Raw genomic sequence first — 13,412 nt, forward strand, 5'->3', positions numbered from 1 at the left:
ATCAGGCCTAGACTCCGCGCACCGCCACACGCTAATGCCGCTACTTGCGGTCGACGCACCCAGGCGTCGCCGCTACCCTGCCTTACCGCCGTTGGCAGAGGAGGAGACGGAAGCCGCCGCCACCACCCAATCGGTGACAGAGGGTCTCCGCCGCCACTGTCGGGTTTTGCCTGGTGACACCTCCGGCGGCGGCAAGAGGGGTTGTGCAGTTATCACAAATATCAACGGTTGCCAGAAATACCGGGGATTTGATAATTTCCAACATTCTTTTGGCAATTTGATTATATGCCACACGCCCACACCTTGTATCATCGACATGTGGTGGTGGACAAACGATAAAATGTCCCGAAATACCGGCTGCTCTCCGGTATGTTCCAGCTCACTCCGTTCTTAGTTGGGGCGTTGCCAATCGAAGACGCCCTTAATTCCTCTCTATCTGCCCAAGTTAAGCATTCCCGGTAGAGCATCACACTCACACAGCGCTCCAGACAAGCTCCCCATACTGACTGCCACAGTCGCCACATCAAGCCCTATAAATCTAATCCGCGACCTCATTTATGCAACTCCCCATCATTTGCTCCATCTCACAAGAATATTTTCCTGTGCAATCTCGTGCTAGCAGCTGGTGTTTCTTTCAGACATGGCTAACGGCATCCTTCTGACAAGGGTGGCGTTCCTGCTGCTCCTCGGAACAGTCGGCGTCTCCGTGAACGGTCAGCTCCAGTTCGGGTACTACTCCGATGAGTGCCCTGGCGCCGAGGATATCGTCACCGCCGTCGTCCAGCAGGCCGCCGCCTCCGACGGCACAATCCTCCCCTCCCTCGTCCGCCTCCAGTTCCACGACTGCTTCGTTAGGGTAAGCATACGTGCTGCTGCTGCGTGGCGTAGTCATGGTAGCAGTGAGGGTGACTGATTGATGTGGCTGCGTGCAGGGCTGCGACGCGTCGGTGCTGATCACGAGCACGGGCAGCGCTGCGGAGGTGAACAACAACAAGCACCAGGGCCTCCGCGGCCAAGACGTCATCGAAGCCGCCAAGGCGGCGCTCGAGGATCAGTGCCCCGGCGTCGTCTCCTGCGCCGACATCATCGCCCTCGCCTCCCGGGACGCCATTGCCATGGTACTACGTATAATGTGTTTTACTACATCGTAATGCTGCCATATGAGTGTGACTGACGAGATGCTTTTTGTCCCATGTCAGACGAACGGGCCGTCGTTCCAGGTGCCGACGGGGCGGCGGGACGGGCTGTCGTCGAACCTCCGAGACGCCGACGTGCTGCCGGACGTCAGCGACTCCATCCAGGTGCTCCGCAACAAGTTCGCCGCCAGTGGCCTCAACGACCGCGACCTTGTCCTCCTCACAGGTGCCTCGGTAAACATCCATCACTTGCGCGCATACACGTCACACGACTGACATGCATACCATCCGCGTGCAGCGGCGCACACCATCGGCACGACGGCGTGCTTCTTCGTCAAGGACCGGCTGTACGGATACCGCGGCGGCGCGGGGTCGGACCCGTCGATCCCGGCGCCATTCCTGTCGGAGCTCAAGTCCCGGTGCGCGCCGGGCGACTTCAACACGCGCCTGCCGCTGGACCGCGGCAGCGAGTTCAGCTTCGACGACAACATCTACCGTAACATCCGGGCCGGCCTCGTCCCCATCGCCTCCGACGCCGCGCTCGACGCCAGCAACGCCACCGCCGCGCTCGTCGCGTCCTACCTCGGTGCCGCGGCACCCAGCTTCGCGCAGGACTTCGTGGGCGCCATGGTCAAGATGGGCACCATCGGCGCAATCACCGGCGACGCCGGCGAGGTCAGGGACGTCTGCTGGTCCTTCAACTCCAACTGATCGACCGACCGACCGACCGACCAAAGCGCTATACTACGAGCTCGGGTCAAAATTGTTGCAACTGTACATTTTCTTGGGGAAACGTGAATTCGTTCATGTAAATTGGCAATGTCAAGATTTTCCCTATGCAAAGATATATATACAATATATACTCCGATCGGGATAGTGTTGGGATTACGGTTGCGTTTTTGTTGCATTGATTTATGATCGAGTTGTTAACAACTTGTTTGATTCATAGTGGCAAGAACATGCAGCAATTAATGGGTCAGAAAAAGAACTTGCAGAAAAGAAGACAGCCGGTAGGAGTACGTAATCTGGATTAAGTTGTACTAATGTGTTGGTATGAGCTGTCTAATTAATGTTCCCAAAGAAAACATGGAGCCCATGCGATTGCACTATTTGTATGTTTCAGCTGCCACGCAGCGTGCTCCTTTTTGAGATTGCTCACTCTACCGTATGTACCTCTCGTGTCCATAATTTGGCATCATCAAGAGATCTACTCTGCTGCTACTGTGGAGTAGTACTTTCCTTTTTGCTGGAGGTACCACCGTACTAGTGTGTAGTAGTAGTGCTGTGCGGTACTACAAACTGATAACATGAACAGTGGAACGAACACCAAACGGTTCCAGGTAACTGTACATAGTACAATTTCAGTTGAGTAAACCAACTCCAGTTAATTATCAACAGAGGTGCTCCATCTAACCAAGAATTCAGAAATGTTCATGCATAATCATCCAGTGTTTATAAATATTTCAGTTAATCATCTTACTCATACTACTATTTGTTTGAAATTAGGAGAAGGGCCAGGATATGATGATATATTCAATAATGATCAAGATTCAATGCATGGATGGGACATACAAAACAGCAATTGCCTATGCACTAGACGTTGGCACCTTCGAAATAAGGATGTGTGTATTGATGGATCACCTAATTTTTTAATAAAAATCCGAGTCAAGTTTCTAAAAAAAGATTTTTTCTAAAATAAGAGAATTGTTTATTGATGAATCACTTTTAGTCAACTGAAAAATACGTAGTACTAACAAAAAGTCTGACAAGAGGTTTTTGAGCGCATCAAATATAAAACAAAAATGGATAATAACAAAAGTGAGTAAATATGACAAAAGTAGCTAAATTCACATTGAAACATGATGATGCAGTTTAAAACAACAGAAAACTTGATCTAACTTGAATAAACCCCAACAAACATTATTCCCTAAAAAACCCAATAAACATTATATAACATTCTAAAACATGACATGATTCGATAAAAGTAAAAAAAAAATGGCACACATGTGCATGATAGAAAATCCACTCGTAATTTGAGCGCATCAATAGTGTTCTAGTGATGTAGTAAACACCAATGGCTTTGCTCCGTGATCATCTCTATAGCGTGTAGAAAATCATGGTTTGTTTATAGAGGTGTCTACACGGTTGCAGAATACGGCGAGGGGTATTTTTATCCAACATGCGTGGGAGCGTAATCTCAAAATTGGACAGCCATCATCTTAGGCCTACATGATACCTTACTGGTTCTTTTGTCTGCTACTTTTGTTTTCTTTTCGTTTTTTGTTTCATTCAGATTGGTATAGTTGTGTGCATCCTAACTATGCAAAGACTGGGTGTAGTGCTTAAGTCTTTTAAGTAATAACAGAAAGTTGTTTATAAAAAAAGTAAACAACAACGACTGGAAATACATCTTTATCTCATAGGTATAGATACACCCCCTGCCGAAAATAAATATTTCAAAATTCCTAAAAATTCGGAAATAAATACTGGGTTTTACTTCCAGAGCTTCTATGCTCCCACGCGAAGTTAGGCAAAAAAAATATTATTTTTGTGAACTGTGAAAATTAAGACAACTTTCATTGCTTCAAAATAGACTTTCACGAGACATTTTTTATTCCAGATAAAATGGTTTTTTCCTGTGAGCTAACATAGAATGTCCCACACTACACTAAGAAATTTTGTTTGAATCTTTTTATTAAAAATATTTTCCGAATAGGTCTTTCTACAACGAAAACACCATGTCCAACCCGATGGGATAATTCAGATGAGTGAGTGGTACATGCCCGTCATGGTCGCGATGGCCCTGTTGATGATCCTCAATATGGATGTCGTCTTATGGACACCAATACAACACGGTGGAATAGGGAGAGACTGAATCATAAGTGACATAGGCAACCCCAATGGGCCTGCCGAATAAGGTACCCGGGGTTTAATGAAGGTCCACGACCCGAAGGATAAGAAGATTCGGAAGCCCAAGAACTATTAAGGAAATCTAGAGTTGTAATAGGAGGCATTATTTGTAATCTTACGGGACGGGTTAGAAACCCTCCCGGACTCTGTAAACTTGTGTATCACGAATCCCTCGGCTCCGCCTCCTATATAAGGGGGGGTCGAGGGACAAAGAGAGGATCGAATCATTGTTTCACAGACCTTAGCTTTTACATCGTCGAGTAATTTTCGGCTGAAACCTTCGAGATCTACTTGCCCTCTACATCCAACGAAAACCTAGTCTACTACTCGTAGGCATTGACAAGTTAATACTTTATCAATTGGCGCCGTCTGTGGGATTTAGAGGCGACAAGGAGCTGATCTCGATGGCACGTTCAAGATCGTCGACTTCATCAACTGCAAGCAACGCTTTGGACAGAGGTAAACATATCGAAACTAGTCTAGTCGATTGTGTTCCTCACCCGCCCTCCCGTTTGGATGCATATGCGTATCTAGAGTAGCCCATGGAGATGACGTTTGGAAAGTTCCACTTCCGCGTCGAGAAAGAAGGAGCGTATCGTCTCGAAGTTCCGATCTCGTCGGGATTATCGGCGGTCGATCCCGATTTTTCAAGCTCAGCATCATCCATCGAGTCAGGCGACGAGGAGATTTCATCGCCACGCTTCATCAGCACCAAGGCAAGCGAAAAACTCGCCAAGATCTTCAGCGACATGTCCTTCGAGTCATCCGCGGACTCCTATATAAGCGATGACTCGAGTGACACCGACGACCTTCAACTTCATCGACAAATCCATCACTGTTGGAAAGGTCTTCACCAATCTCTACTATGGTGTCACCAAACCCAGCAAGGTTCAGAATCCAAAATATCATCAGATTTACGCCATTGGAGAAGCAAGTCGTGATCAGGAGGAGACATCAGAGGCTTTCGACGAATTGGGAAATCCATATGTCGATCCCTCTGACCTAAGACGAGGTTTGGGCAATAAATATGTCGGGCCTACACCATGTATTAGGGTTCAACTCCCACAAGCAGCATGGGATAGAGCCGCAAGAGCTCTGGATGGTACAGAACCAATGGTGACAACTGCTACAACTGAAGAACTGCAGGCCTACCAATATAGGCTCGCTCGAGCTGGAAGAGAATTGGAAAAACAGACAGCTGCCCTGAATAGAAGAAGGGAGGCAGCTTCCGCATCAAGCAGGCGAAGAGCGGATTTAAGTCGATGATACGTCTCCGACGTATCGATAATTTCTTATGTTCTATGCCATATTATTGATGATACCTACATGTTTTATGCACACTTTATGTCATATTCGTGCATTTTCTGGAACTAACCTATTAACAAGATGCCGAAGTGCCGATTCTGTTTTCTCGCTGTTTTTGGTTTCGGAAATCCTAGTAACGAAATATTCTCGGAATCGGACGAAATCAAGACCCGGGTTCCTATTTTCACCGGAAGCATCCGGAACACCCGAGAGCCGCCGGAGGGGGCCCTGTGGGCCCCGGATGATAGGGTGGCGCGGCCTGGGCCCCGGCCGCGCCGAGCCTATGGTGCCACCGCCTCTTCGACCCTCCGACGCTGCCCTTCCGCCTATTTAAAGCCTCCGTCGAGAAAACCCCGATGCGAAGAACCACGATACGGAAAACCTTCCGGAGCCGCCGCCATCGCGAAGCCAAGATCCGGGGGATAGGAGTCTCCGTTCCGGCACCCTGCCGGAGCGGGGAAGTGCCCCCGGAAGGCTTCTCCATCGACACCGCTGCCATCTCCACCGCCATCTTCATCACCGCTGCTGCTCCCATGAGGAGGGAGTAGTTCTCCATCGAGGCTCGGGGCTGTACCGGTAGCTATGTGGTTCATCTCTCTCCTATGTACTTCAATACAATAATCTCATGAGCTGCCTTACATGATTGAGATTCATATGATGATGCTTGTAATCTAGATGTCACTACGCTAGTCAAGAGAGTTTTACTTATGTGATCTCCGGAGACTCCTTGTCCCACGTGTGTAAAGGTGACAGTGTGTGCACCGTGTGGGTCTCTTAGGCTATATTTCACAGAATACTTACTCACTGTTATGAATGGCGTAGTGAAGTGCTTATTTATATCTCTTTATGATTGCAATGTGTTTTGTATCACAATTTATCTATGTGCTACTCTAGTGATGTTATTAAAGTAGTTTTATTCCTCCCGCACGGTGTAATGGTGACAGTGTGTGCATCCGTGTTAGTACTTGGCGTATGCTATGATCATGATCTCTTGTAGATTGTGAAGTTAACTATTGCTATGATAGTATTGATGTGTATTATTCCTCCTACATAGCATGAAGGTGACAATGTGCATGCTATGTTAGTACTTGGTTTAGTCGAATTGATCTTTCATGCACTCTAAGGTTATTTAAATATGAACATTGAATTGTGGAGCTTGTTAACTCCGGCATTGAGGGTTCGTGTAATCCTACGCAATATGTTCATCATCCAACAAGAGTGTAGAGTATGCATTTATCTATTCTCGTTATGTGATCAATGTTGAGAGTGTCCACTAGTGAAAGTCTAATCCCTAGGCGTTGTTCCTAAATATCGCTATCGCTGCTTGTTTCATCGTTTTATCGCGTTACTACTCGCTGCATTACTACGCTTGTTTACTGACCCGGGCAAAGCACTTTTCTCGGTGCCGTTGCTACTACTTATTCATACCACCTGTATTTCACTATCTCTTCGCCGAACTAGTACACCTATTAGGTGCGTTGGGGACACAAGAGACTTCTTGCTTTGTGGTTGCAGGGTTGCATGAGAGGGATATCTTTGACCTCTTCCTCCCTGAGTTCGATAAACCCTGGGTGATCCACTTAAGGGGAACTTGCTGCTGTTCTACAAACCTCTGCTCTTGGAGGCCCAACACTGTCTACAAGAATAGAAGCTCCCGTAAACATCAAGCACTTTTCTGGCGCCGTTGCCGGGGAGGAAAGGTAAAAAGGCACTCATACTCCGGTTCCAGGTAACAGTACTTTTCTGGCGCCATTGTGTTTGTGCTCGAAGATATTTCCTTTAGATCCTGCAATTGCATCTTTTTGTTTCTTGTTTACACTAGTTTGGCATAATGGACAACAATGAGCTTCTTATTCTATTTCCTGATTTAAAACATGGATTGTTTGATGCGAAAATTAAAAAACCTATGGAATCTTATTTGCATGCTCGGTAGTAATATTAGTATGAACGCTTTGAACACCATTGTTGATAATGATATAGAAAGTTCTAAGCTTGGGGAAGCTGGTTTTCATGATCTTTTTAGTCCCCCAAGCATTGAGGAGAAAATTTACTTTGATGATACTTTGCCTCCTATTTATGATGATTATAATGATAGTGGTCTTTTGGTGCCACCTACTATGGAGAGTAAATTTTGTTGTGATTATACTATGCCTCCTACACTTGATGAGAATAATAATGATAGCTACTTTGTTGAATTTGCTCCCGCTATTACTAATAAAATTGACTATGCTTATGTGGAGAGTAATAATTTTATGCATGAGACTCATGATAAGAATGCTTTATGTGATAGTTATATTGTTGAGTTTGCTCATGTTGCTACTGAAAGTTATTATGAGAGAGGAAAATATGGTTGTAGAAATTTTCATGTTACTAAAACACCTCTCTATGTGCTGAAATTTTTGAAGCTACACTTGTTTTATCTTCCTATGCTTGTCACTTTGCTCTTCATGAACTTGTTTATTTACAAGATTCCTTTTCATAGGAAGCATGTTAGACTTAAATGTGTTTTAAATTTGCCTCTTGATGCTCTCTTTTGCTTCACATACTATTTCTTGCGAGTGCATCATTAAAACTGCTGAGCCCATCTTAATGGCTATAAAGAAAAGAACTTCTTGGGAGATAACCCATGTGTTATTTTGCTACAGTACTTTGTTTTATATTTGTGTCTTGGAAGTTGTTTACTACTGTAGCAACCTCTCCTGATCTTAGTTTTGAGTTTTGTTGTGCCAAGTAAAGTCTTTGATAGTAAAGTAAGTACTAGATTTGGATTACTGCGCAGTTCCAGATTTATTTGCTGTCACGAATCTGGGTCTACCTCCCTGTAGGTAGCTCAGAAAATTAAGCCAATTTACGTGCATGATCCTCAGATATGTACGCAACTTTCATTCAATTTGAGCATTTTCATTTGAGCAAGTCTGGTGGCCTAATAAAATCCATCTTTACGGACTGTTCTGTTTTGACAGATTCTGCCTTTTATTTTGCATTGCCTCTTTTGCTATGGTGGATGAATTTCTTTGTTCCATTAATGTCCAGTAGCTTTATGAAATGTCCAGAAGTGTTAAGAATGATTGTGTCACCTCTTAACATGTTAATTTTTATTGTGCACTAACCCTCTAATGAGTTGTTTCGAGTTTGGTGTGGAGGAAGTTTTCAAGGATCAAGAGAGGAGTATGATACAATATGATCAAGGAGAGTGAAAGCTCTAAGCTTGGGGATGCCCCGGTGGTTCACCCCTGCATATTCTAAGAAGACTCAAGCGTCTAAGCTTGGGGATGCCCAAGGCATCCCCTTCTTCATCGACAACATTATCAGGTTCCTCCCCTGAAACTATATTTTTATTCCGTCACATCTTATGCACTTTGCTTGGAGCGTCGGTTTGTTTTTGTTTTTTGTTTTGTTTGAATAAAATGGATCCTAGCATTCACTTTATGGGAGAGAGACACGCTCCGCTGTAGCATATGGACAAATATGTCCTTAGGCTCTACTCATAGTATTCATGGCGAAGTTTCTTCTTCGTTAAATTGTTATATGGTTGGAATTGGAAAATGCTACATGTAGTAATTCTAAAATGTCTTGGATAATTTGATACTTGGCAATTGTTGTGCTCATGTTTAAGCTCTTGCATCATATACTTTGCACCCATTAATGAAGAAATACTTAGAGCTTGCTAATTTGGTTTGCATATTTGGTTTCTCTAGAGTCTAGATAACATCTAGTATTGAGTTTTGAACAACAATGAAGACGGTATGGAGTCTTATGATATTTACAATATGTCTTTTATGTGAGTTTTTGCTGTACCGTTCATCCTTGTGTTTGTTTCAAATAACCTTGCTAGCCTAAACCTTGTATCGAGAGGGAATACTTCTCATGCATCCAAAATACTTGAGCCAACCACTATGCCATTTGTGTCCACCATACCTACCTACTACATGGTATTTATCCGCCATTCCAAAGTAAATTGCTTGAGTGCTACCTTTAAAATTCCATCATTCACCTTTGCAATATATAGCTCATGGGACAAATAGCTTAAAAACTATTGTGGTATTGAATATGTACTTATGCACTTTATCTCTTATTAAGTTGCTTGTTGTGCGATAACCATGCTTCTGGGGACGCCATCAACTATTCTTTGTTGAATATCATGTGAGTTGCTATGCATGTCCGTCTTGTTTGAAGTAAGAGAGATCTACCACCTTTATGGTTGGAGCATGCATATTGTTAGAGAAGAGCATTGGGTCGCTAACTAAAGCCATGATCCATGGTGGAAGTTTCAGTTTTGGACACATATCCTCAATCTCATATGAGAATAATAATTGTTGTCACATGCTTATGCATTAAAGAGGAGTCCATTATCTGTTGTCCATGTTGTCCCGGTATGGATGTCTAAGTTGAGAATAATCAAAAGCGAGAAATCCAAAATGCGAGCTTTCTCCTTAGACCTTTGTACAGGCGGCATGGATGTACCCCATTGTGACACTTGGTTAAAACATGTGCATTTGTCCAAGCTAATTAGGACAAGGTGCGGGCACTATTACTATACTATGCATGAGACTTGCAACTTGTAAGATATAACTTTCATAACTCATATGCTTTATTACTACCGTTGACAAAATTGTTTCATATTTTCAAAATAAAAGCTCTAGCACAAATATAGCAATCGATGCTTTCCTCTTTGAAGGACCATTCTCTTTACTTTTATGTTGAGTCAGTTCACCTATCTCTCTCCACCTCAAGAAGCAAACACTTGTGTGAACTGTGCATTGATTCCTACATACTTGCATATTGTACTTGTTATATTACTCTATGTTGACAATTATCCATGAGATATACATGTTACAAGTTGAAAGCAACCGCTGAAACTTAATCTTCCTTTGTGTTGCTTCAATACCTTTACTTTGATTTATTGCTTTATGAGTTAACTCTTATGCAAGACTTATTGATGCTTGTCTTGAAGTACTATTCATGAAAAGTCTTTGCTTTATGATTCACTTGTTTACTAATGTCATTACCATTGTTTTGATCGCTGCATTCATTACATATGTTTACAAATAGTATGATCAAGGTTATGATGGCATGTCACTTCAGAAATTATCTTTGTTATCGTTTTACCTGCTCGGGACGAGCTAGAACTAAGCTTGGGGATGCTTGATACGTCTCCGACGTATCGATAATTTCTTATGTTCTATGCCATATTATTGATGATACCTACATGTTTTATGCACACTTTATGTCATATTCGTGCATTTTCCGGAACTAACCTATTAACAAGATGCCGAAGTGCCAGTTCTGTTATTGCTGTTTTTGGTTTCAGAAATCCTAGTAACGAAATATTCTCGGAATCGGACGAAATCAAGACCCAGGTTCCTATTTTCACCGGAAGCATCCAGAACACCCGAGAGCCGCCAGAGGGGGCCCTGTGGGCCCCAGATGATAGGGTGGCGCGGCCTGGGCCCTGGCCGCGCCAGCCTATGGTGCCGCCGCCTCTTCGAAGCCAAGATCTGGGGGACAGGAGTCTCTGTTCCGGCACCCTGCCGGAGCGGGGAAGTGCCCCCGGAAGGCTTCTCCATCGACACCGCTGCCATCTCCACCGCCATCTTCATCACCGCTGCTCGCTCCCATGAGGAGGGAGTAGTTCTCCATCGAGGCTCGGGGCTGTACCGGTAGCTATGTGGTTCATCTCTCTCCTATGTACTTCAATACAATAATCTCATGAGCTGCCTTACATGATTGAGATTCATATGATGATGCTTGTAATCTAGATGTCACTATGCTAGTCAAGAGAGTTTTACTTATGTGATCTCCGGAGACTCCTTGTCCCACGTGTGTAAAGGTGACAGTGTGTGCACCGTGTGGGTCTCTTAGGCTATATTTCACAGAATACTTACTCACCGTTATGAATGGCGTAGTGAAGTGCTTATTTATATCTCTTTATGATTGCAATGTGTTTTGTATCACAATTTATCTATGTGCTACTCTAGTGATGTTATTAAAGTAGTTTTATTCCTCCTGCACGGTGTAATGGTGACAGTGTGTGCATCCGTGTTAGTACTTGGCGTATGCTATGATCATGATCTCTTGTAGATTGTGAAGTTAACTATTGCTATGATAGTATTGATGTGTATTATTCCTCCTACATAGCATGAAGGTGACAAGTGTGCATGCTATGTTAGTACTTGGTTTAGTCGAATTGATCTTTCATGCACTCTAAGGTTATTTAAATATGAACATTGAATTGTGGAGCTTGTTAACTCCGGCATTGAGGGTTCGTGTAATCCTACGCAATGTGTTCATCATCCAACAAGAGTGTAGAGTATGCATTTATCTATTCTGTTATGTGATCAATGTTGAGAGTGTCCACTAGTGAAAGTCTAATCCCTAGGCCTTGTTCCTAAATACGCTATCGTCTGCTTGTTTACCGTTTTATCGTGCATTACTCTGCTGCATTACTACTGCTTGTTTACTCGACACAGGCAAAGCACTTTTCCGGTGCCGTTGCTACTACTTATTCATACCACCTGTATTTCACTATCTCTTCGCCGAACTAGTACACCTATTAGGTGCGTTGGGGACACAAGAGACTTCTTGCTTTGTGGTTGCAGGGTTGCATGAGAGGGATATCTTTGACCTCTTCCTCCCTGAGTTCGATAAACCTTGGGTGATCCACTTAAGGGAAACTTGCTGCTGTTCTACAAACCTCTCGCTCTTGGAGGCCCAACATCGTCTACAAGAATAGAAGCTCCCGTAGACATCAAGTACTTTTAAAGTAGCCGTTGCAGAGGAAGAGGTAAAGGCTCTCATACTACGGTCCCAGGGTAAAGTATTTTAAGCGCCACGTCAATCTGTGTTATATAAAGCCTTCCTTTAGGTCTGAGTGCATCTTATTGTTTCTTGTTACTAGTTGGCATAATGGACAACAATATGAGCTTCTTAATTCTATTTCTGATTTAAAACATGGATTTGTTTGATGCAAAAATTAAAAAACCTATGGAATCTTATTTGTCTTTGTTAGTAATATTAGTATGGGCAGCTTTGAACACCATTGTTGATAATAATATATAAAGATTCTGACAGGAAGCTGGTTTTCATGATCTTTTAGTCCCCAAGCATTGAGGAGAAAATTTACTTTGATGATGCTATGTCTCCTTAGTAAGATTATAATGATAGTGGTCTTTTGGTGCCACCTATATGGAGTAAATTTTGTTGTGATTATACTATGCCTCCAATATTTGATGATGAGAATAATAATGATAGCTACTTTATTGAATTTATACACTATTACTAATAAAATTGATTATGCCTATGTAGAGTAATAATTTTATGCATAAGGACTCATGATAAGAATGCTTTATGTGATAGTTATATTATTAGGGTTTGCTCTGTGGTATCTGAAAGTTATTATGAGAGAGGAAAATATAGCTGTAGAAATTTTTCATCATCTTAAAATACTCTCTGTCTTAAATTTTTGAGCTTACACTTATCTTATCTTCCTATCTTGCTTACTTTGCTCTTCATGAACTTGTTTATTTACAAGATTCCTATGCATAGGAAGCATGTTAGACTTAAATGTGTTTTGAATTTGCCTCTTGATGCTCTCTTTTGCTTCAACTACTATTTCTTGCGGGTGCATCATTAAAGCTGCCCGAGCCCATCTTAATGGCTATAAAGAAAGAACTTCTTGGGAGATAGCCCATGTGTTATTTTGCTACAGTACTTTGTTTTATATTTGTGTCTTGGAAGTTGTTTACTACTGTAGCAACCTCTCCTTATCTTAGTTTTATGTTTTGTTGTGCCAAGTAAAGTCTTTGATAGTAAAGTAAGTACTAGATTTGGATTCACTGGCGCAGTTCAGATTTCTTTGCTGTCACGAATCTGGGTCTAATTCTCCTGTAGGTAGCTCAGAAAATTAAGCCAATTTACTGAGCATGATCCTCAGATATGTACGCAACTTTCCATTCAATTTGAGCATTTCGTTTGAGCAAGTCGGTGGCCTAATAAAATCCATCTTTACGGAGTACATTACTGTTTGACAGATTATTTGTCTTTTATTTAGCATTGCCTCTT

The 13,412-nt window shown here is 43.0% G+C and overlaps 1 protein-coding gene across 1 annotated transcript; it reads left to right on the forward strand.

Annotated features, from left to right (window-relative positions):
- Positions 1–640: 640 nt before the first annotated feature.
- Positions 641–1,847, forward strand: LOC124651191 (peroxidase 43-like). Its single transcript, XM_047190319.1, has 4 exons — positions 641–856; positions 933–1,118; positions 1,200–1,362; positions 1,435–1,847. The coding sequence occupies exons 1-4, from the start codon at positions 641–643 to the stop codon at positions 1,845–1,847; spliced, it is 978 nt and encodes a 325-aa protein (XP_047046275.1).
- The last annotated feature ends 11,565 nt before the right edge of the window (positions 1,848–13,412 follow it).

This window comes from Lolium rigidum, chromosome 5, assembly GCF_022539505.1.
Source record: "Lolium rigidum isolate FL_2022 chromosome 5, APGP_CSIRO_Lrig_0.1, whole genome shotgun sequence".
Lineage (NCBI taxonomy): Eukaryota > Viridiplantae > Streptophyta > Magnoliopsida > Poales > Poaceae > Lolium > Lolium rigidum.